Source organism: Drosophila suzukii, chromosome 3 (assembly GCF_043229965.1).
Source record: "Drosophila suzukii chromosome 3, CBGP_Dsuzu_IsoJpt1.0, whole genome shotgun sequence".
Classification (NCBI taxonomy): Eukaryota; Metazoa; Arthropoda; class Insecta; order Diptera; family Drosophilidae; genus Drosophila; species Drosophila suzukii.
In genome coordinates this window covers 24,043,575-24,064,795 of record NC_092082.1, presented here as the reverse complement: position 1 = coordinate 24,064,795, position 21,221 = coordinate 24,043,575, and the positions used below count along the sequence as shown (strand labels likewise).

At 45.3% G+C, this 21,221-nt stretch overlaps 6 protein-coding genes across 6 annotated transcripts; 3 read left to right on the top strand and 3 right to left on the bottom strand.

Annotated features, from left to right (window-relative positions):
* The first annotated feature begins 347 nt into the window (after positions 1–347).
* On the top strand, positions 348–8,444 carry Ltn1 (E3 ubiquitin-protein ligase listerin). The gene is made up of 14 exons (XM_017075571.4): positions 348–471; positions 533–1,326; positions 1,395–1,574; positions 1,632–2,670; positions 2,725–4,032; positions 4,087–4,319; positions 4,390–4,573; positions 4,633–4,908; positions 4,991–5,425; positions 5,498–5,609; positions 7,169–7,380; positions 7,665–7,856; positions 7,989–8,156; positions 8,216–8,444. The coding sequence occupies exons 1-14, from the start codon at positions 424–426 to the stop codon at positions 8,273–8,275; spliced, it is 5,241 nt and encodes a 1,746-aa protein (XP_016931060.4). The 5' UTR covers positions 348–423; the 3' UTR covers positions 8,276–8,444.
* Positions 5,423–7,107, bottom strand: Rcd7 (Reduction in Cnn dots 7). The gene is made up of 3 exons (XM_017075573.4): positions 6,736–7,107; positions 6,011–6,594; positions 5,423–5,950 (listed from the first exon to the last, which is right to left on the bottom strand). The coding sequence occupies exons 1-3, from the start codon at positions 7,014–7,016 to the stop codon at positions 5,622–5,624; spliced, it is 1,194 nt and encodes a 397-aa protein (XP_016931062.1). The 5' UTR covers positions 7,017–7,107; the 3' UTR covers positions 5,423–5,621.
* A 139-nt stretch (positions 8,445–8,583) lies between the features above and the next one.
* On the top strand, positions 8,584–9,367 carry LOC118877239 (uncharacterized). The gene has a single exon (XM_036814775.3). The coding sequence runs from the start codon at positions 8,666–8,668 to the stop codon at positions 9,299–9,301; it is 636 nt and encodes a 211-aa protein (XP_036670670.3). The 5' UTR covers positions 8,584–8,665; the 3' UTR covers positions 9,302–9,367.
* An 82-nt stretch (positions 9,368–9,449) lies between these two features.
* Positions 9,450–21,074, top strand: Dred (Dctn1-related). Its single transcript, XM_036814756.3, has 4 exons — positions 9,450–9,943; positions 10,003–10,173; positions 10,456–12,352; positions 19,276–21,074. The coding sequence occupies exons 1-4, from the start codon at positions 9,602–9,604 to the stop codon at positions 20,877–20,879; spliced, it is 4,014 nt and encodes a 1,337-aa protein (XP_036670651.3). The 5' UTR covers positions 9,450–9,601; the 3' UTR covers positions 20,880–21,074.
* LOC118877231 (probable zinc transporter protein DDB_G0282067) lies at positions 12,632–13,402 on the bottom strand. The gene has a single exon (XM_036814762.3). The coding sequence runs from the start codon at positions 13,339–13,341 to the stop codon at positions 12,754–12,756; it is 588 nt and encodes a 195-aa protein (XP_036670657.3). The 5' UTR covers positions 13,342–13,402; the 3' UTR covers positions 12,632–12,753.
* Positions 15,795–18,312, bottom strand: LOC108010649 (uncharacterized). The gene is made up of 2 exons (XM_070997031.1): positions 18,139–18,312; positions 15,795–18,059 (listed from the first exon to the last, which is right to left on the bottom strand). Exon 2 carries the CDS (start codon positions 18,050–18,052, stop codon positions 16,037–16,039), a length of 2,016 nt encoding a protein of 671 aa, XP_070853132.1. The 5' UTR covers positions 18,053–18,059; positions 18,139–18,312; the 3' UTR covers positions 15,795–16,036.
* Positions 21,075–21,221: the final 147 nt, after the last annotated feature.

Genomic DNA, 21,221 nt, shown 5'->3' with positions numbered 1-21,221 from the left:
TTGGAATTTGGCATGCAGATCCTTGAGTTTTTTTTTCGCAGCGCCATCAGAAGGGTGCCACGTCCACTCTAACGCCCGCAAGCGCCCATAGCACCCACATTTTAAAAATTGTTGTAATTTTAAGTGAGATCTTGTTTTGATTATAAATGTCCATCTATATGCATACAAATTTTCAATGTTATAATTGTGTGCCAGAACAGCTGTTTTTGTTTATTTCCCTGTTGATAAACCGTCAATAATTGCCAAATCGGTAAAAATTACCTACAAATACCAAACAAGGGAAAAATACCAAACTTTACCACCACCCTAGTGTAAATAGGCTCTAAAATAAAAACAGAAAAAAGGCTGCCAGACAGCTAAAAAAAACGAGGAACAAGAGTTGCCGGACCTGCCACTTGCTATCGATAAGAAGAAGAGCCAGAAATGGGTGGAAAGACAAAACAAGCGCCGCGCACCAAAAATAATGCAAAGGTAAGACGTAATTAATCATAATTATAGTACTTACACATGGAATCATCACCCCACCACCTAGCCCTCAAGCAGCAGCCGCACTGCCGAGCTGTTGGGCAGTTCCACGCCCATTTTTGTGGGCTTCTCAGCGCAGACGGATGGCGGTGGCCTAGTGCCATTTGCTCCGGGATTCGCCAGTGCCGAACAAATGCCAGATAGCTTCGATGCAGCGATCAGTCCACAGACGCAGATTATCCTGCGCAAGCTGTCCAAGAAGGACCCAATGACCAAGAAAAAGGCCCTGCAGGAGCTGCACGAACTGATCGAACAGTCGGACTTGGAGGCCCTTAAGAACATCCTCCCTCTGTGGCCCAAGTACTACCTGAATCTGGCCAGCGATCCGGAGCACAATGTCCGGGAGTTGACGCAGACGGTACTGCAGTTGCTTATGGCCAAGTGCAAGAAGGCGATGGCACCGTATTTAAAGTTGCTCGTTCCCGTTTGGCTCGGCAGCCGTTTCGATACCTACGCTCCTGCCGCCAGCATCGCGGGGCAATCCTTTCGAGACACTTTCGCGGGGAACGCCAACCGCACCAGGGAGGTGTGCCTGCATTGTCAGGTGGAGATCCTCGAGTACGCCACCCGCAACCTGACCTTCCACACAGCCGCCACTCTGTCTATCGGAAAAAGTCTTACTGCGGAGGATGCGGAACAAAAGTACCAGCGCGTGGTCATCAGCAGTCTCAAGTTGTTGTCCTTCTTCATGGAGCAAACGTCGCAGACGAGGGAGCTCAGCCAGGTCAAGGAGGGGTTCGTCAATCTGGTGACGCACCAGAAGTTTTGGAGCTTTGCCAAGCACAAAGTGCCGCCCATAAAGTAAGTATACTTAAAAGTGGACAATCCAAACTTTACATATTTACTTAAAATTATTTTTAATCTTAAAGGGCCGCCTGGTTTGAGTGCATCTATCACGTCCTGCAATCGGTTGCCCTTTTGGAGGTAATCTCGCCTCAAAAGGCGCAGTTGACCACCCTCTGTTTTCAGTTTATAGACGATGCTGATCCCGTGGTGGCTCCTCACATATGGGGATGTGTTTTGCTCCTACAAAGCAACTACGAAGATTGGTAAGCTATCAGCCTTTCAATATTATTCTTCCGCTTTTACTACCTTTTTTTTTGCAGGTTTGTTCCGCTCAACATTCGAAAGGCTCTCCTGCCTAAACTTTCCTCCCTTCTCCGCAACGGTTTCAATCGGAACGCTCAGGCCATCTGTCCGAATCTACTACCATTCCTGTCTAAGATTACCCAAGCCTCCCTCCAAGATCTGGATATCTATGATTTCTATCAGCGCTTCTTTGACGACATGAAGACGGCAGTCACGGAAAAATTCGATCCCCCGCTACCCAAATCCGATTGTACTGTAATTCACAATGCCTATTTCGAGTGCCTACGTTTCCTGCTGCAGCAGATTAATAACAACAAAGAGCGAGAGCAGAAGGATGAGGAATTCGCAACAAGCTTACTGCAAAACAACGTACTGGAACCTATTGGCTGGCTGCTTAAGAGCGACAGTGCGCATGTGAAGATCTTTTTCCAGCATAGTTCTGCACTGGTGGCCTTTTGGGATCGGCAGATCAACAATAGATTGGATAATGGTGGCCTCTATGCCAAGTTGCTGAACCAGTTCTGGACACGTATTTTCGAGCTGGTCACCCAAGATCTGGCTGCCGAGCAGGTGAACGAGCAGCTGCTATCACATGTCCTGCTCTTAGTTCAGGATCTGCATGTGGCGAACCCTAGCCTGGACACCCCGAGTGTAAAGTTTGCGGAGGTTCAAGATGAAAAGGTGGAGAAAAGCGAACCCACCACGCCAGTCAAAAAGGCTCAAGAAGCTGCGGCTTTTATACAGAAGGAGCTGAAGCAGTTGGTGGTGAAATTGGTGAGAATCTGTCTTGATAAGGCTAAGAACAGTGGAAGTGGTAGTTCATCCTCGCGTTACATAGAGCAAATTCGGACCCTCACCAAAATGTTTACCGATGCTGCCTTTTACAAGAGTTTAACTGACGCCGGAGATCTGGAAGGAGCACTCAATAAATTTGTTTCACTGCTGGAACAACTGGATAATGACGCTTGCGAATCTGTGGTGGAAATCGTATTTGAGATTTTGCCGTTGGTAGCGTCGGATAAACGCTTTGAATATATTGAAAACACGCTCATGAAGGTAAGTATTGATTAGAAAAACGTGAATGCATTCTAAGTTGTATTTTCCCTACAGCTACCACAACATCGCGTGCAAAACCTTTTGCTCCACCGTCTACTATCGTATCCGCTGTGTACTGAGCCGGCCGTGAGGCAGATGCTCAGTGGCTCGGAAGTTTGTGCCGTGATTGCGCGGATTGCAGGGGAAGTTGTGGTGGACAATGATCGAGAAAAGCTGAACTTGCTTCACAAATGCTTTTTCCAAACGGACACGGGAGACATACTCATCAATGCTGAGACTGTGGATAAAATACTGCTGGCCATGTGCGGGCCCCTCGAGCAGCCCCTTGTCGACGACATGGTGGAAGTGTGTGGCAGTTTTATTGCCCAGATAATGCCTGTGATTTGCAGCAACGAGAACTCTTCGTTGCGCGTGCGCCAACAGATCTTTCTTAGCCTGTTTAAATTTAGTTTGGAGCATCGGCCGGAGGATTATTTGTCGGAGGATACTCTGTGGGAAATTACCACCTGCTGGCAGGATGCACTTTCAAGTAAAGACATTGAGATCAGTGATGATATGTTGAAGTCTTGTGCGGAAATTGTTGAGAATTTGGCAAATTCAGTTGAACTGAAGGCGGATAATCTCGACGGAATGGCAGAGGCAATGGCCAAGTTTGTCATTTGCTCCACGGAAAATATTGTGGACGAAAAGAAACGCTTGGAACGAATTGACACAACAATAGCGGCGCTTCTGGAATCCCCCCTGAAAACATTTGAAAAGATTCAGAAATTTGAGAACCATGTCGTGCTTCTGGAAGCCCTCCAAGGATCTGTTAGTGCGGGAGTTCCCTTCGAAAGCGCTTCCCTTGCCAAGGATGAAATATTACCATTACTTCAACGTTCCACCCTTAACTTTTCAACCATCTACAAACTTGTCTATCAATACCCTCCAACTCAAGACACAAACGATCCTGAAGACGAGTTGACCGAGGATTACTGTGATCCAAATGCCGATGTGCTTAAGATCTGGAACGAACCCTTGATTGCTGAACTTATTCAGTGTATTCGCGTAGCAGGAACGGCAGAGAGCTGGCTGGAAGTTTCAGAGTTGCAATTGTCTGCGGAGGAACTTGTGTTGATCCTGTCGGAGAAGGTTCACAGCTTTATGGGCAACAGCAGCGATTTGGTTGGAATAGTCAAAGAGCGTCTTCAGCAGGATGCAGTGCAGCAGTCCAGTGTGATAGGATGTCGCCTTCTGAGCTACTTTACATTTTGTCCTCAGTATGCGGCTTTCGAAGAAAGTGCCTCCATTTTGCTGCACGAGGATCTTTCCGAGTCCTTGGTGACGCAGGGAGCCCTCAAGACCTATGTGATGGCATTACAGGTAAATATGTTAAAATTAATCAAAGATTGCTATTCAATCCTCTTTGTTTTGCAGTATCTTCTGCCTAAGCTTTCCCAAAAAGCAATCACTCTTAATTCGGCCATAATGAGAACGGAACCACCAGAGATTTGGGTAAAGGCAGCCGTTTTCCATGCCCTACTGTTAAACAACTTTGAAGCCGAGGTAAACGAACAAACAGATCGTAATATTATTGTATCAGCCGTGCAGTTTATGACCAGCATAGGAGAGAAGCAAGCCATCCAAAAGGATTTACTCCATTACAATGTGTAAGACAATACAGATTTTTTTAAATGGATAGTTTCGCTTTAATTTTAAAGCGTACCAAATGTTTTTCAGGGAAATACACAAACAACCCTATGAGTCTGTTATAAATACAGTGGAGTTCATCAAACTTCTTACTGAAGTTTTAAAACGGTTTCCCTACGAGCTGAGCATAAAAACCTGGGATGCTATTCGCATAGGTCTTAGTTCTTGGATTCTCTCCGTTTCTAAATCCATAGCTCATTTCAAAGATCCAAAGGTGGGTTTAAAAAATAATTTATTTTCAGAATTTCTAAGCAAGTGTACTTCCATTTACAGACTTCTCTTTTTGTTGTGGCTGTTTATCAATTGTTTGCCTCCTTGATTGAATTTGTACGCTCGGAGAAGCAGAAGAGTTCGACGGAATTACTCAAAAACATGATCGATGAATGGGACTCTCTGTTTGCCAAGGAAGTCAATGTAGTGCTCTTCAAGTCATTTTATCAGTTGACTCACGAAACGAGTGTAGAGCCAGGATTTCAGGCGTGCTATGAAGCCTTGCTAGAACGCCTTACGCCAACCCTAGAGCTTCTTGATTACAGTTTTGTTTATTCAGTAAGTAGAGGGGAAAGAATTGTAATATTCATATTACACAATTTGGCATTTCTAAAACTTAATATTCCTTTTAACTTTTCAGTTCTGCAAGTCGAATAGCAACATCAGTTTGGACCACCTGTGTAATTTCCTGTTCAAGCAGCTCTATAGTTACCAGCACTCGGTTCGATTAAGTGCCGTACACTCCCTCCGCCAATTAACGCCACACTTTGTGGCCGACGACATAGAGTTGAATGAGAAGCAGAGCGAGAGTCTGGACGCCTCAAGCACGATAACCAAATGGCACTTCCTCAATCGTTTTGAGGACTACCTGGCCCGCTACGATATCCTGATACGAAAATACCTGGATGAGTTCACTTTCAAGCTAGCGGAGTTGGAAGATCTAGAACCGATTGACAGACATGATGCACTAAGCTACCTTTTCTTATGGGATTGTATCATTAATGCCTGCGCCAAATCTCCGGTTGCTTTGCGAGCTGTCTACACAAATTGGCTGAATGATAACAAATACGAAGAGGTTGGAAAACAATACGTAAAATTTACTTTTGATTTCGGGCTTGCACTTTAAATTTTCTTATACGCTTTACAGAATTTTTTACATTTCCTCTTCCGCGCGATGCCAGTGGACATACTTAAAAATCACGGGGCTAAGGTGCACAGCAACGGCGTTTACAAGGAGCTCAGTTGGTCTCAGCTGAAGGGTAAGCTGAACCTTAATTAATTATTGTTTCCTCCGACAAATCGGTATTAAGCACGTCGGGTAAATAGTCCTCCCCATATCCGTAATCATATTCGGCGGCTCCATGCTCAACATCCTCCATCATTTCCTCGACACCTGGTTCATCGGATACAGAAATGAAGTCCGACAAGGGCACAAATTGCTCGGGATCGTTCTCTGCCATCATTTGTCGTTGGACGGGTATCTGTTGAGGCGCCAAGTAAATGTTCAAGTTCGATATGAACTTGTTGATCCAAACAGTCAGGTTGTTGGCCAATATTCGCTGATACTCGCGTAGATTACTGGTCGTGTAGAACTCTTGATCTGTCGAAGGATTGTTTTAATTAACAACAAAATCTGCCAGCTAGCTTTGTTAGCACTCACCTGTAAACTCTCGAAGTCTCTCAAGAATTACACAACATAGGGGCGAGTTTTCGTCCACAATAAACTGGTCATTGAGAAGGAAGTCCTTCATTTCCTCGAACAGAACGCAAATGATCTTCTGCATCTGTTTCCGCTGGCGCAAAAGAATGCGCTTCTTCAGGCCCTTGCATCTGCGCTTATGGACGCGCTTTGCCGCCCTTCGCTGACGCATCTCCTCCTCCATGTACTCCAGCGCCTTCTCCATTGACATGGCTTCCACCGGCGGCTTTGGCTTCATCTGGTTCTCTAGAGCGGCTATGTGCCGAGGCGAGAGGTACTCCTTGAAGAAATTGTAGGTGTCACTCACTCGCATCGGGTGCGGATCGGCCAGGCGCTCCACACGGGCTGTGCATTGGTTCACAAAGATCTTCTTGGTGTAGTAGCGCGACTGCTTGGCCAACTGGGGAGAGGAGAAGTCCTTCTTGGGCGTAGCCAAAAAACATATGTGCTCCTCCCGGGACAACACGTCCCGGTCAATGATGATCTGTCCCGTGTGCTGGCAGGGCACATAGCAGGGATGGTAGCGTGGGCAGACGCAAATGAACCTGTAGGTCAATAGGTAGATATAGATTTATTTGCGAGTCCTGCAAAAAAACAACTTGAAAGCAAGCAGTCAACGCATTTGCAGTAGCTGCTTGATCTTCGATGATCCGTGCTTATTGTAAATTAATTAGTCATATACTTGCCTGTACAATGCCTGGGTCTCGTTGGTGGGATACTTCACTAGGCGACGAATGCGCTTGGCGCGAGCCTCGCGCACATGGACCATTGCTAGGCGGGCGTTGAGCTCGTCCGCCACGGTGGGTCCCTCTTGAAGGGCGTCCTCCGGCTTGTGCTCCTTGCGTGTGTCGCACTGGGTCTTCAGGAAGTTTATGGCCTCGGCCACCGTAACCTCGCCCTCGAGCTTGATCCGCTTGGCCGGAGGCATCTCGGAGGGCATTTCCTTGAAATTTATTGGCTTGGCCATATTTTCGAATAAATCGGAAATCCAAAAAAAAAGGAATGTTCAATACACTAAACGACTGGAGACAATGAAGCAAAGCGAAGTGTTTATAAATATAATTTGACTTCCCACTGCCTGGCTTGCCTTGATCCATATACAATTATTTTATTTTACAGATCGCAAGCTACCACTGGAGCGATATGTTTGCCACCTGTACACGGAGGTGCTCCGGAAGCTGCCGGCCGTGGTGCGCAGATGGTGGAACACCACCCAGTCCAGGCAGAAGAACTTCGTGGACAACCTCACCACCAACTACGTGAGCTCTCTGATTTGCAGCGAGGAGCTCAAGGCGATCGCCAATCGCAAGGAGAAGCACGAGAACATGCAGGTGAGCTGGCTGTCACCGATCGATTCCTACTCTTGCCCTTGAGAGCTTAGACGCAGGGAAAAAACCACGATTATGCTAATCAGGAGTATAATAATGACAATAACACGGAAGATCTCAAGGGTCACCATGTCTCTTTTAAGAAGGATATATTCTGCCGCTATGTAAATCCCTTTAGATAGAAAAAGCCCAGGGCTAGCTCTGTATCCTAAAGAAGCACAGACTACTGGAATTGTGATTTAAACGATTTATTTGAATACTTTATATCGCACTTTTCCAATTTTCAGGTCACTGTCCACTCCTCCACTCGCGAAGTGCTGGCGGTCTATGCGATCGATGAGGCCCGCATGGAGCTGGTCATAACACTGGCCCCCAACTATCCGCTGGGAGCTGTAAAGGTCGAGTGCGGCAAGCAGATTGGTGGACGGGCTTCATCCCGGAATGTGGGCATGCAGTTGACCATCTTCCTGACCCATCAGGTATTTGTATAAAATTTTGCAAACACAATTTTCTAAGAACATGTAAATAGCTTGTAGATCCCCCAGTCAAATCAAATTCTATGTTTATAAATAGACAGTGTTAATAACAATAATGTAATAACTTTATTGCAGAACGGCACCATATACGATGGCCTGACCATGTGGAAAAACAACCTGGACAAGAAGTTTGAGGGCGTGGAAGAGTGCTATGTTTGCTATACCGTCATCCACCAGGACACTTGTCAGCTTCCCAAGCTCACGTGCAAAACCTGTAAAAAGAAATTCCACGGACCTTGTTTGGTAAAACTCCTTTAACTTGGTTTACATTTCCTCGGGACTAACAATGTCAATTCTTTCAGTACAAATGGTTCACAACAAGCAGCAAGTCCACCTGTCCCATATGCCGCAACGTCTTCTAGATATGTGTATATACATATAGATACCAGCTAAATCATTAGTTGACAACACGTATTAAGCAAAAGGCACAACCAAACCATTCAATGTAGGCAATAGTTTCTGGTCTCTCAAGTTGTAAATCGGCAATAATAATAAATCGTACATGTTTAAATGTTCTTTATGAGATGTTAAGTGCATGGATTGAATTTATTTAATTGTAAATAACATATTTGCGCATTAAAGATTTAAGAGAAATAATAAAACGAGCCTTAAACTTGGTGAACACTATGTGGTGAAAGGCAGGCTCAACAAAAATGATCAAGTGAGCTTATATAAAAACTTCTTCAACCATGTCAGTACTTTCTTTAGAATTACACAGTTAACACTAGGACTAGTACAATATTTTGTGAACTATGGGGACAAAGGTAGAAGTTATAGCCACATGTCCATTTTGCGATCGTCATGTTTCCCGAGACTTTAGACCAATTAACACGCTATCCGCAAGTGATGCCGCAAGGATATCTCAACTGATAAACAAGGAACCACCTCCGATTCAGTTGGACTTCCATGAGAAAGTGGAAGACAAATTGCAAAAATGTGAAGATTCTAGATGCAGAAAAGGGCGAGTCTTGAAGAGGAAGATGGAAAGTCGAGAGAGTTCGGAATCTGGGGATAGCATGGAAGAAGGTTCAAGTTCACAGCAGAAATTGGAAGGAAATTCTTGTTCACAGCAGAAACTGGAAGAAGATTCCTGTTCACAGGAGAAATTGGAAGGAAATAGTTCACTGTCGGAGACGGGTTCTGGAGAGGACGACACATCAGAAAATTCTATAGACGCGATAACCGAAAACATTTTGGCTTTGGTCGAGGAGGAGTTCGAACGTGATCCGGCATGCGGGGGATCGTCAAAGATTTTAAGGGGAAACGCCGAAGTTATCATGGCCATGTTGACAGAAGAGCAGGTTATTATTGACAAGATTGAGAAGCAGGCAGCGAGGGCTTGTCAGCGGGACACTGAAGAGCCCCCGGCTAAACGGAGGAAATGTTAATTGATAGAGATTTAATTACATTATAATAGACATTGGTTGAATAAACAGTAAAATTATTACGCCGCCCACGTGCTGACCTTTTCATTTAGACCACCACCCGCCGGAATTAAACCTCCCTTCTTGCGCCTGCGCCTTGAAGAACTGACTCCTGGGGTGGGGCCCTCAGCACATGATGACTCGCTTTCGCATCGGTTTTGCTCAGTGCTGCAGTTTTGCAAGCTGCTAACTGGGATTACACACGCCATCGACTCATCCAACTGGACTACCAAGTCCACAAGATGACGTAAGCCCAACGCTTATATGATGAGCCCCCGGGAACTGAAACTTGGCCAGCGCGTTGAGGTAACGGGTAAAAATCTGCAGGGCACGGTTGCCTATGTGGGACGCACTAGTTTCGCCGCCGGACTCTGGTACGGCGTGGTTCTGGACGCACCGCTGGGTAAAAACAATGGAAGTATCCACGGTAGCATCTACTTCAAGTGCCCCACCAATTGCGGACTCTTCGTGCGTGCCCAGCAGCTGGTGAGGATTGCCGAGTTGCCGAAGGGAGCGGATAATCGAAAAACCGATGAAATGCAGCGTGACGGGGCGAGAGCGAAACTTTCGAGGCGGAGCGGCGGGGGAAGGTCCGTGGAGGAGCAGGTGAGTAATGCATGTCGAGAGGTTCCGAGTGGATAAGTAAGCTCAGCAATTTCCTGCAGGATAACCCGAGGGAGCAGATGGCCAGCACATCTGGCAAGGCGAAGGCTACGGCTTCTACGCCGTCACCGCAGCATAGGAACAGGAACACCCAGTCCTCTAAAGAGCCGGCAATAGCGAAGACTTCTGGAAAGTTTTTGGCGAGCCAACAGCTACCTTTACAGCTTCCAAAGGTGAGTTGTGGAAATTCAATTGAATACATATAATATAGGTCAAACCAAATGACCATTTGTGGGTATACACTCTTTAAGAACTTAAAGAACAAGAATGAGAACAGAAACTAAGACTTCGAGATAAATGTTCTTTAAGATACATTAATATCTATACTATCGTCGTACAAAATGTATTCGCGTTCAGTCCTAAAAATAATTTAAGAATATATTTTTCGACCATTAATTTATAATTTTTTAGAAAATATTTAAATGTGGTGTTAATATTAGTCAAACTTGTTCCAGAATCCAATGGTGACTGAAGTCAATTCGCAAGTGGAGGACGTCGAAGAAATAAAAACCTCTCCCAAAAGGAGTGAAGCCAAAAAGCCATCTAAGGATATTAATAGGCAGGAGTCCAAGGACTTGCCACAGCACGCAGGAAAGGAAGATGAGGCTGGGAAGAAGAAAGAAGAGCCCCAGAGCAAGGATGCACCGAACTCGAGGCAGGAGCCGTCTGCCAATCCGCTCCAGACAAGCACAATCGGCGAGTTGCCCGCACAGAAGGTCAGTGCCCAACTGACGCCGCCAAACATGACCTGTAACCAGAGGCGATCCACATCCTACACCCAGTTGAGACCCACGCGGATTAGCCAACCCAAGCCGACTACAGCACAGGCCCAGAGCTCCACGGCACAGCTCACTTTGGCCATGCCGGTGCCCCTGGCTTTGGCTCCCAAGCGCAGCAAGACCAGCATGAGTCCCACGAGCTCGGTGAAGCGGGCTGCGCCAGCCGCCTTTGTGGAACCGCGCTTCCTGGAGATCCTGAGACCCCAGTTCACCCCAGGGCCAGCTCTCCGAACTCCCAGCTCGGTCGCTCCACCCTTGGATAACCCCGAGCTCCGCCAACTAAAGGAGGAACTGCAACTTCTGAGGGTGCAGAAGAGCGAGGACAAACTAAAGCTTCTGGAGCTGGAGCGGATGCGGATTCACAACGAGCAGCTGATGGAGTTCAAGTCGCAGATCATGACGCAACAGGTACTGCTCCAAAGGGAGCTGCAGAGATCACGACACGAACTAAGGGAGGCCCAGGATGTTTCCTGCAAATTCAAGAGGGAGCTGGACGAGATAGCTGAGAGCATAGAGCTGCTCACCCTGGACAAGGAAATGGCGGAGGAGCGCATGGAGACCCTACAGATGGAGCTGGAAATGGCTCAGGAAAGAAACGACGAACTCAGCCTGGATGTGGAGATCCTCAAGGCGGAGCAGGAGGAGCAGCAGGGCCAACGCATTGAGAAAAGTGAGAAGCACTCGGGTGTAGGAGTTGTTACCCAATCAGCCGGCGAGTTCCTTCGGTTGGAGCAGTACAACCAACGCCTCCGGGAGACTGTGGTCCGCCTGAGGGACACTCTCGCCCAGGAGAAGCAGATTGGCCAAAAAACGCACAAGGAACTTGAGACTAAGCACTCGGAGATCAACGAGCTGAAAAGCATTAAGGAATTGCTTAGCAGAAGGGTGGACAACATGGAGGTGCAGCTCATGGATCTAAAAGAGCAGGTAGATGCTTCACTCGGAGCTGAGTCCATGGTTACGCAGTTGGCTTCCCTCAAGCTAGAGCTGGAAGATCGCGTCAAGCTTCTGGAAGACGAAGTCAACGAACTGGAGGCACTGGAACAAATCCAAGAACAACTTATTGAGAGTAACCAAGAGCTGGAAACCGATCTGCGTGAGGAAATCGACAAGCTGGGCGGTCAAGTGAAGATCCTTGAGCAGCAGAAGAACGCAGCCATGGAGAGTCTTTATGACCGCGATGTGACCATCATGAAGTTCCGGGATTTGGTCAGGCAACTGCAGGAACAACTCCAACTCCGCGCGGACGGCACCCTGTCCATCGAGGACTTCAGCAGTGCCAACGAGTCCCAGCAGGAGGAAGGTTCCAACCAGAGTCAGACGGACTACCAGCACATTTTCAGTGTGAGCAAGGCTTATGGAAGGGCGCTGGAGCAGCAGATCAAGACTGTGGAGCTGAGATTGCAGCGACAGCATCTGGAGCACGTCCTGGCCTTCGTCCCCGAGCAGTTCCTTCTGCGCGGAGGGGAGCACGACGTGGTGCTGGTCATGCTCCTACTGGAGCGGATGAATGAGAAACTGACCATCGTGTGCCAGGCCATTAACGAGAAGTTTCCCACGGCCTGCGAGTTTGGTGAGTGCCATTCTTAAGATTTCTTAGATTTGGAAATTACTTTTCTGATCTGCTTACAACTACATTTTTATACCCGTTACTCGTAGAGTTAAAGTTAAAGTTAAATATTAAACAACAAGCCTAAATGCCATTTTATAGCAAGTCGTAGAGAAGCCAACTGTTGATTGAATAATCAGATTTGAACAATTTGAATTTTGGATGGGTAGATAAATATAGATTTTAAATTTTCTCTTTAGACTATTTGCTAAATTTTTTCTAAAATAAAACGAAAGCTATTTTAACGCATTTTCTGCACTTTGCTTCTATTTATTTATCTAAAACTAAAGTTCGTAATTTGTTCGTTTCTATTTACAATAATTTAGTTAGTCCGAATCGTTGTACAGTCAGTTTGGTCAGCTCCTTCACCACCACTTGCTGCTCTTGTCCTCCCACTTGCTGCCGGTGTCCTGTTTCACTTCAGCGTAGCTGGTGGCATGGCCATGTCCGTGTCCGTATTCCTGTCCGTGTCCATGTCCATGTCCGTGTCCGTGTCCGTGTCCGTGTCCGTGTCCGTGGCTGTGCTCGATGTGGTCGGCGTGTCCAACATGCTTCACGGTAGCCTGGAATCCGTGGTGGGAATCGGCAGTGTACTCCACGATCCTGGTGCGCCCATCGGCCTCCTTCATGGTGTATCCCCCCTTGACCTTGTCCCCGTCCCGGGTCTCCCACTGCTGCTTGATGTCTCCGGTCTTGGTGTCCTTCACTCCGTAGTCGAATTCGTACTTGGGGTGGTGCTTGGGCTCCTCGTGGTGGCTCCACTGGGAGTGGCTGTCGTGGGAAGCCACTGGTGCCCACTGCTGGTGGTGATCCTGCCACTTCTTGGGAGCCTCGTGGTGCGTCTGGATGCTGTATCCCACTCCGTGTCCTTGATTGTATCCTCCGTGGGGGATATAGCTGGCAGCAGCCACACCGAAAAGCGCACAGCAGAGGATGGTTAGTTTATGAGCCATTTAGGTTTGTTACTGTTCGACTTGCTTGGCCTGAATTAGAATGAAAACTGTATTAATCAGTAGACTAAGCCCAATGCTTTTATACCTCAGCCCATTCTTCCGATCTCGAGGTTAATTGGCTCGAAAAAAGAAAGAGACCGATAAATAGGTAATAGGTAAGCCAAATGCTTTAAACTGTGGTAAACTTTTCATTTTTACCATTCATAATCTGGTTTTGTCGACAGTCAAATTAAATGTGTCTACAAAAACAAAGGCATCAACAATAATAACAAATCATAATACATTTGCGTTAAGGGGGTTTATGGGCGTTAAAGTGGGGGTGGAAAAATGACTTATCATTACAAGAATTTGTTTGTAAAATGTCAATAAAAATGTGAAAAAGATATAGGGAAGAGTGGAGTAAGGACAGTAAGAAAAGTTTGGTTGAACTTAGCAGATATAGATAAAAAGTCATCACCATGAAAGCGGTATCATTGGAAAGTCTGTTCTTTAGGTTATAACTTTTAAAGTCGATTGCAAAGCCTTCGAGAAAAGTTGCAAAATGTCAAAATACTTATTAAACTATCCTTGCCCAGTGTTGGGGTAAAAATTGTTATTAATTTAATTCCGCTGTAAATGGAAAAGATTTTTTAAACCTTTCTTTATGATATAATATTGCGGTAAAAACTTGTTGACGCGGAGGACTTTATTCGTATTTTATTTTCGGCGGTGTCAACTTTTCGTCCCCGACCGGGTTTTGGACTGCTTGGATTATTATTAGGATATGTTGAGTCATCAAGTTCTCGTTGACAGCTAGAATCATCACCGGCTACTTCAACCAAATCCGTATTATCAAATATTACCTTCAACTATCCTTGCTCCACAGGGAGTGTTTTGAGCTTTTGCAAGTTATTACCAAGAATGATGAGCACAAAACAATGAAAAAGTAGTTAAATTAAAAATCTGGCGTTCGACAAATGTCCAATAAACTGTCTCGGACAGAATAAAAATATATTATCAAATTTGACATTAACAGGAACTACTTCCTAACTCCTTCAACTGCTGGCGTTTATGGATCAAATTTGTATTTTCGTCCTCTGATGCTTTAAGGTACCATCATTATAAACGGAGCGCATTTCAAACGGGCCGTTTAGCTGCTAGTGCCACAAACGCTTACGATTTGTGTTATTCCGCAACTTAGTCCTGTTTTACTGCGATCGGCAATGCTTTTCTTCAAATTTTATTCTTTATTTCAGACGAAAAAAGAGAAACAAATTTTGAATTCAAATAATATAATTCTTCCTTCGATCTCAAAAGATAGAAAGAATAGCGCTAGTTTGTTATCCGAATGTGCGACATTGATACGTTCAGACCTTTTTGAAATGGTTAAGAGCAAACAAAGCCATCGTCGCTAGGTGGAGTAATTTGTAAAATGGGATTCGTCGCATCCCATTTTATTTGGTACAACAGTGTGCTACGACCACTTTAAGCGCTTAGTGTTTATTTAGCCCATTTTGCTGCAGCCAAGAGCAACGTCCGCTCCAACGCCCACAAATTTATATGTTTGCGGCCGTATTTTTGTACGATTTTTTCAGTGTACATTTTATTGTACTATACCCGTTACTTGTAGAGCAAAAGGGTATATTTCTTATTTGGTTCCCTTTTAATTTCTCCCTATTTTTTCGATCGTTCCTATGGCAGCTGTATTATACAGTCATCCTGTTAAAAAACAAGGAAGAACGCTGTAGTCGAGTACCTAGACTATCAGATAAAGGGAAATTGAGATATACAAGCAGCAAAGCGAGATTGTAATGCGCCACCTACCCAAGAACTCAATATATGGCTATGTGGGCGGCAGACAGATTTAAGCGTTATGGGCGTTAGAGTAGGCGTAGCTACATTTTTGGGGTCTATCGATAGGTACTGGCGAGTCTAATACAATTCAGTTAAAATTTTTCTTCTAGCATAAAAACTGTGGGCGGCACAGGTTTGGGCGGTTTGTTGGCATTAGAGTGGGCGTGGCATATTCTCGTAACAAATGTACGCAGCACAAGGCTACGGAATCTAGATCTGAAATCCCAGTTCTCTATCTTTGGTAGTTTTCGAGATATCCGCGTTCATACTTACGATTTTTTTAAGTTTGCGGGTGGTTTGTGGGCGTTTAAGTTTGCGTGACAAACTTTTTTTAGGTCCATCGATAGGTGTTGATGAGAACAATACATTTTAGTTAAAATTTTAATTCTAGCACTAAAACTGCATGAGCCACAGTTTTGGGCGGCTTGTTGGTGTTAGAGTGGGCGTGGCACATTGACGAAACAAACGTGCGCTACGCAGGAATCTCTTGAATATGCATGCCTAATCTCAGTATTGCAGCTTTTATCGTTTCCAGATCACAGCGTTAATACTCAAACAGAAGATAGAATTTTTGTTGTATAATCTAATCATTAATTATCCGATCGTTCTTCCCACTCAAATTATAATACCTTCTGCAAGGCAATAAAAATAATGCAACCCGACAAACTGACTTTTTGGTCTAAATAAAAAACGGCAAAGAACTCATTTAAATTGCATTACTTTGAAATGGAGAATGGAAATCATGTAAATGTACTTTTTATTTGTACTTTTTAACTGTGTAAACACATTTATTTTTGGATGTCTCTGGGTTTTGATTTTAGTACTAGGTTCTTTTTATCTTCGAGATCTTTAATTGTAATTATTAGGCTGGATATTCTTTCTGCTTATTTTTAATTTCGGACTTTTGATAACTGGACAAGAGCAGGTACAGTTTCTTCAGCATTTCATCCGCCTCAGCCGTGGTCATGGCAAACACTTGGATCATTCCCGACTCATAAAGTCTAGCTGACACTCCGGGCATATCCTCATTCACATAGTAGACGAACTTCTTCTCACGAAGGAATGGCTCTGAAGAAAGGGAGTAGACCGCACTAAATTCATGTAAATTAACGGTCCAGGGATAGTTGGCGCCGGAAAAGAGACGTAAGTGTAAGAGCTTGTGGGAGGGGTCCGCCTTGAAATTAACCTTCCCTATGGTCTTCGCCACGATATCGCTTTGGGTTTCGGCCAACATTGCGCTACTACTCCCGTTGATAATCATCACAGTGCCATTGCCCCATATCCAGCCTACCTGCGTGGCCTCATACCTTACTTCGATCACACCTATGTCTCTATTGTAAACGGCGTTATCCAGGGTCCTTACAGCCATATCAAGATCCAACTTTCTGTTCAATTGCAGGGTGCAAAAGAGCTTGCAGAACTTCATTTCAACGGGCAAGCTCAGGGACTCGCTTTGACGTTTGGTGGGATGTCTTAGGATCCTGATCTTCTGGCGGCACTGCTCCGTATGAACTCGTAACGGTGGAAGCACCAAAGTCCTGCCCAATTGCTCTGAGGACTTGAAGCCATATCGCTGGTTCCACTTGGAGCGGAGTCGTTTGGCTTGCGGGTCCCTGTATTCCGTCATATTGTGGTCAATGATGTCCTCGGAGTCCTCAAGGCGAACTGTGAAGCTATTCTGCCATCCGTTCTCTAGAGGCGACATTCTGATGCACCTTTCTGAACTTCGGGTCATCATGTGCTCCTTGTCTATCTCGCTTTCGAAATCAATGGCTTCTGGTTCCGTAGATGTTGGCTTGACACTCTCCTCATTGATTAGAAATTGCTGTTGCTGGGAAATGGTGCTACTACTTTGCTTTAGCCAATCCTGAATCGCTGCCTCATCTTGGTTCTTCGGCGGGACTGATCCAATATCTTTAACATCAAGAATAATGGGACGCTCTGGTCTAAGAGCATTCAGTTGCATTTCCTTAAATGACTCTTCAATATATATCTCTGAAATGTCGTCTTCGGGAGTAGTTTCCAGTATCATTTCATCGGGCACAGTTTTTCTGAACTGCTGCTCCACAGCATCGATTTTACAAGGTAATTCTTCAAATACCATTGAAGACTTTTTTTTAACATCCTCTGCCTGTGTGCTATGAAGATTTTTGGGCTTTAACAGGTCAAACAGAACTTTCCCATTTTTCTCTTGGTCTCTAGCTAAGCTCAACAGCATATCAAACTCATCAACATCGCTGTAAGGTTCGTTTAGTCCCTCTGATTTTATCCAATCGTCCAGGGCACGATCTTCTTCCTCACCAATAGTAATTTTATCAAAGACGATTTCTCCGTCGTAAAAAATACGATGCTGGGTATCGTTGATAGACTTCCAGTCTATTTCCCAGTTGATGAGCCCCTCCGCAGCATTGTTTTCTTGAGGAACTATTTTCAAGGAGTTTTCCTTGGAAATCAGGCATTCCAAGGCTCCTGGAGGTGGAGATTTCGACTTTTCCATACCTACCATACAACATAGAGGCCAATCTACTTCCGATGGCGGCATCAAGGCCTCCTTTGGGTCCTTAAAGGTCTGCCAAATATCCTCCGAGGTTGGGAGGTCAGAATAATACAAATCCACATGGTTCGGACCATCTAACGACTGTAGTGCCACTATCGGTGGTTCCTCTATGTCGATAGCAGGTTTCGACACCGACCAGCTTACCATCGCCTCCTGTGTCAGCTTGTATTTGGTGGGTAAATTGACTAATGAATTTGGTGGTGGCATTGCTTTCTCAATCACGTGCTTGGGTTCAGAATTTACTACAGATGGCTTACAAAAGAGGTTCTGAGGAGGTGACTGTTTGTGAGGGTTTTTTGTTTCTGGATCTTCCAATGGCATTAAAGACCTAAATGAAAGAAAATCCATATGTACAGAAAACATTCTAGCTGCTCAGCTTTAAATGAAATTTGTTGTACTGTTCTTACCTGTCTACATTGCTGCTTCCTACGGCGTCAACATTTTTAACAACTCCTTCAGTGTGACTGCGTTAGCAATTGTGGTTAAAAATTTCTGAAAGCCTGAGTTGTCACATTATTTCATTAAAAAGTCATGGCAATTCTGTTACATTTTAGTATCTCTAGTTAAAATCAATTATTTTAAAACCATAAAATATACATTTTAAATGTTTTTATTTCCCAAAAATTAAACAACTGATCGCAGCTGGACACAACTGTTTACAAATTCAACAGTTGTTCCCTCAATTTTCTATTGAATTTTCAACAATTCAGCAGTGTTATGAATACCCAGAATGCTTATTTCCTTAAAGCGGTTCCCCCATTTCTCGGTTTTTAATAATCAAACATTGTTTGGATGGTCAAAAGGACATGGCTAGTTCGACTTGGGAAGTTATCCTGAAATGAAACGCTTTCAAGCTGTTACATACTTTCTGTCGAAACTTCTATAGTCTTTTACTCTACGAGTATAAAAATGCATAGTTTTAAGTTTAAATGGGTCCCGTTTCAATGGCACGAATGAACCTTCTAGAAGAAATAGTTTTCTGAAGAATAGTAAGATCTCAAAAAACACCGAAACTATACCATGCTTCCATTATTTTTGTGATTGTTCCGGCTTTTATACTACCTTCAATAGAAAGAAGATTTTTTGGGAACGTTTCATTCAAATAGCTTAAAAGCTAGACTAGTTCGCATAAAAACATTCAGACGGTCGGTTGGATTGTCAGACAATCATGGCTAGATCAACTCGTCTAGTGATGCTGATCAAGAATATATGTATTACTTTTTAGGATCGGATATGTCTCCTTCACTGCGTTGCAAACATTTGACTGAAAACACAATACTCTCTGCAAGGATATAACAATAGAAAACGCTTAAGTCACTTCCGAGTTAAAACTAGAACAGGCCTGTTCCCAACTGTTCTATATTTATATAGCAAAACGCGCAGCTTAAACATTCGATGACAAGAGAACCATGGCTGACCGCGCCGATGTTTCACTATTTTTAAGATCGTAAGGGACCGAAAACTAGCTATTTCCATTTTTTAATGTACTTACAGGACGTATAATAGAATACACTGATGAAAAATCGATGTTTTTTAATCAACAGGTCGCGATGCCATTTTCGAGGGTTACTCCGTGCAGCGCTACATCTTCAGGTCTCAGTGCATCTACTTGCTAAAGAGCCTCCAGTTGGTGCTCCAGCAGTTCCGCCACGGTCTCAACCACTGCGCCTATGAGCTGTGCACCCATGCGGCCATTTATCGGAGTGACCTGGAGGCCCAGGAGCAGCAGCTTGACGAGTTTGTACGACTGCTCAAGACTGGCCAACTAGATGAACATTCGAACTGCGAACCGATTCGCCGCGTTCTTCACTATGTCAGTGGATTGCATCAAAATCTTATGCCACCACAAACGCTCGTGGAACTCCTGGACGAGCAGCAGCTCTATGAAGCTCTGATCGAGGTCTATGAAGCGGGTTTGGACGCCGTGAATGCGAATGCGGGGCTGATGCACACCATTATACAGCTGGGTCATGAGCAGACCGCCTCCTTTAATTGCATGCAGCTGCTGATGGAGCAGAGCTGTGCCCACAAACAGAAGCTCAAGAAGCTGCAGCGGAAGCTGGGTGGCAGCAAGACGGCCTCCTGGACGGGAATGCAGTGCGCCCGGTACCAGAGAATCCTCGAGGCCAATGAGGCACTTGGGGCTCTTATCCGGCTGCTGGGGTCCACTGCCCGAGAGGCCAGCAAGGACTCTAATGGGGGAATAGCCCACGAAAAGCTGTGGAGGATGCTGGTGCTCAACTACAATAAGTTTGCCCCAAGCCAGGAGGGCGAGGAGCCCAGGGAAGTGGATGCCTACAGCCAGCGGTGCATGCAACTCCTGGAGGAGCAGTTGGATGAGCTATTCACCCTGCTGGAGTCCACTGACGTGAATACGGAGTATGTGCGCCATCCAACTAGTAACACGTTGCAGGAACGGGCTGCCCAGGTGAAACGGCACTACGAAGACGTGAAAAACCTTGAGCGGACCGTGGCTGAGAGGGATAAGGAAATCAAAAGCCTCAAGTACATGGCGAAGATGAAGCAGCAGGACTTCTCGGAGCTGCAGGTCCGCAAGGAAATGGCCGAGAAGCAGCTGAGCAAGCAGTGCCACGTGCTTGCCGGGTTCGCAGAGGCGGTGGAGCAGCTGGAGCAATCGATCCTGGCCAAGGAGGCGGCCCTGGGACAGGCCTTGAATATACTAGCGGATAAGATATCCATCCTCGAGCAGGCGCAGCAGCACTGGCAGGAGCAGCAGCAGGCGGACAGTGCCTGTGCGACCAGCACCACGATAAGTTCCAACCGGGAGATGAACATGCTCCACCAGGCTCTTCGCCAGGAGAGGTACCTAAGAGTCCAGTTGCAGGGCAGTGAGATGAGGAAGACCTTCGCCGCCTTGGAACCACTGCATGTTCCTCGAACCGAAAGCCAGGAGCTGACCAACCTGGAGAAGGACATCCACACGCTGAAGAACCAGTGGCTCCTGGCCCATCTGGAAATGGGCACTGCTGGCAGCCAGCGACGCTTGGAGATCGAGCTGCAGGGCAGCCGCTTCCTGCGACATATCTTCCAGACATATTGCACACAGCATCCGCACCGGGCCAAGAACACTGATTTCGGTCTCTTCATCAGCGAGGATCTGCGCAGAGCATTCGAGCAAAATTTCTAGTTATACGAATAGTATTCCAACTGTATTTCAGTCGTAACAAAGGTATATGTGATTCGCGGCTTATATAAAACATTAATGTATGATGATTATTTATACGAAAGTAGATATTATATACATGCATATATGAAAACTGTACAATTATATAATTCATTTCGTGTTTATCGGGCAATAAACAAATTTACATTACTTAGACAAATTAAACAGGAATTGTATTATTAAAATGGAAAGGCTTTAATTATTTCCAACACGCGTTCTTACCATAAAAACATAAAAATGCTATGGGATTTGCAAATTTGATCCAGTAACATGAGGTTGGCCACCTGTAAAAGATGTCTACTAATC

Excerpts from the sequence above, each read along its gene's own strand:
- Ltn1 (XM_017075571.4), top strand. The coding sequence starts at position 424 with ATGGGTGGAAAGACAAAACAAGCGCCGCGCACCAAAAATAATGCAAAG. Across the intron at positions 1,327-1,394 it reads CACAAAGTGCCGCCCATAAA|GGCCGCCTGGTTTGAGTGCA; the intron begins GTAAGTATACTT and ends TTAATCTTAAAG. Across the intron at positions 4,574-4,632 it reads CTCATTTCAAAGATCCAAAG|ACTTCTCTTTTTGTTGTGGC; the intron begins GTGGGTTTAAAA and ends TTCCATTTACAG.
- Rcd7 (XM_017075573.4), bottom strand. The coding sequence starts at position 7,016 with ATGGCCAAGCCAATAAATTTCAAGGAAATGCCCTCCGAGATGCCTCCG. Across the intron at positions 6,595-6,735 it reads GAGACCCAGGCATTGTACAG|GTTCATTTGCGTCTGCCCAC; the intron begins GCAAGTATATGA and ends ATTGACCTACAG. Across the intron at positions 5,951-6,010 it reads GAGACTTCGAGAGTTTACAG|ATCAAGAGTTCTACACGACC; the intron begins GTGAGTGCTAAC and ends ATCCTTCGACAG.
- LOC118877239 (XM_036814775.3), top strand. The coding sequence starts at position 8,666 with ATGGGGACAAAGGTAGAAGTTATAGCCACATGTCCATTTTGCGATCGT.
- Dred (XM_036814756.3), top strand. The coding sequence starts at position 9,602 with ATGATGAGCCCCCGGGAACTGAAACTTGGCCAGCGCGTTGAGGTAACG. Across the intron at positions 9,944-10,002 it reads GAAGGTCCGTGGAGGAGCAG|GATAACCCGAGGGAGCAGAT; the intron begins GTGAGTAATGCA and ends AATTTCCTGCAG. Across the intron at positions 10,174-10,455 it reads TACCTTTACAGCTTCCAAAG|AATCCAATGGTGACTGAAGT; the intron begins GTGAGTTGTGGA and ends AACTTGTTCCAG.
- LOC118877231 (XM_036814762.3), bottom strand. The coding sequence starts at position 13,341 with ATGGCTCATAAACTAACCATCCTCTGCTGTGCGCTTTTCGGTGTGGCT.
- LOC108010649 (XM_070997031.1), bottom strand. The coding sequence starts at position 18,052 with ATGCCATTGGAAGATCCAGAAACAAAAAACCCTCACAAACAGTCACCT.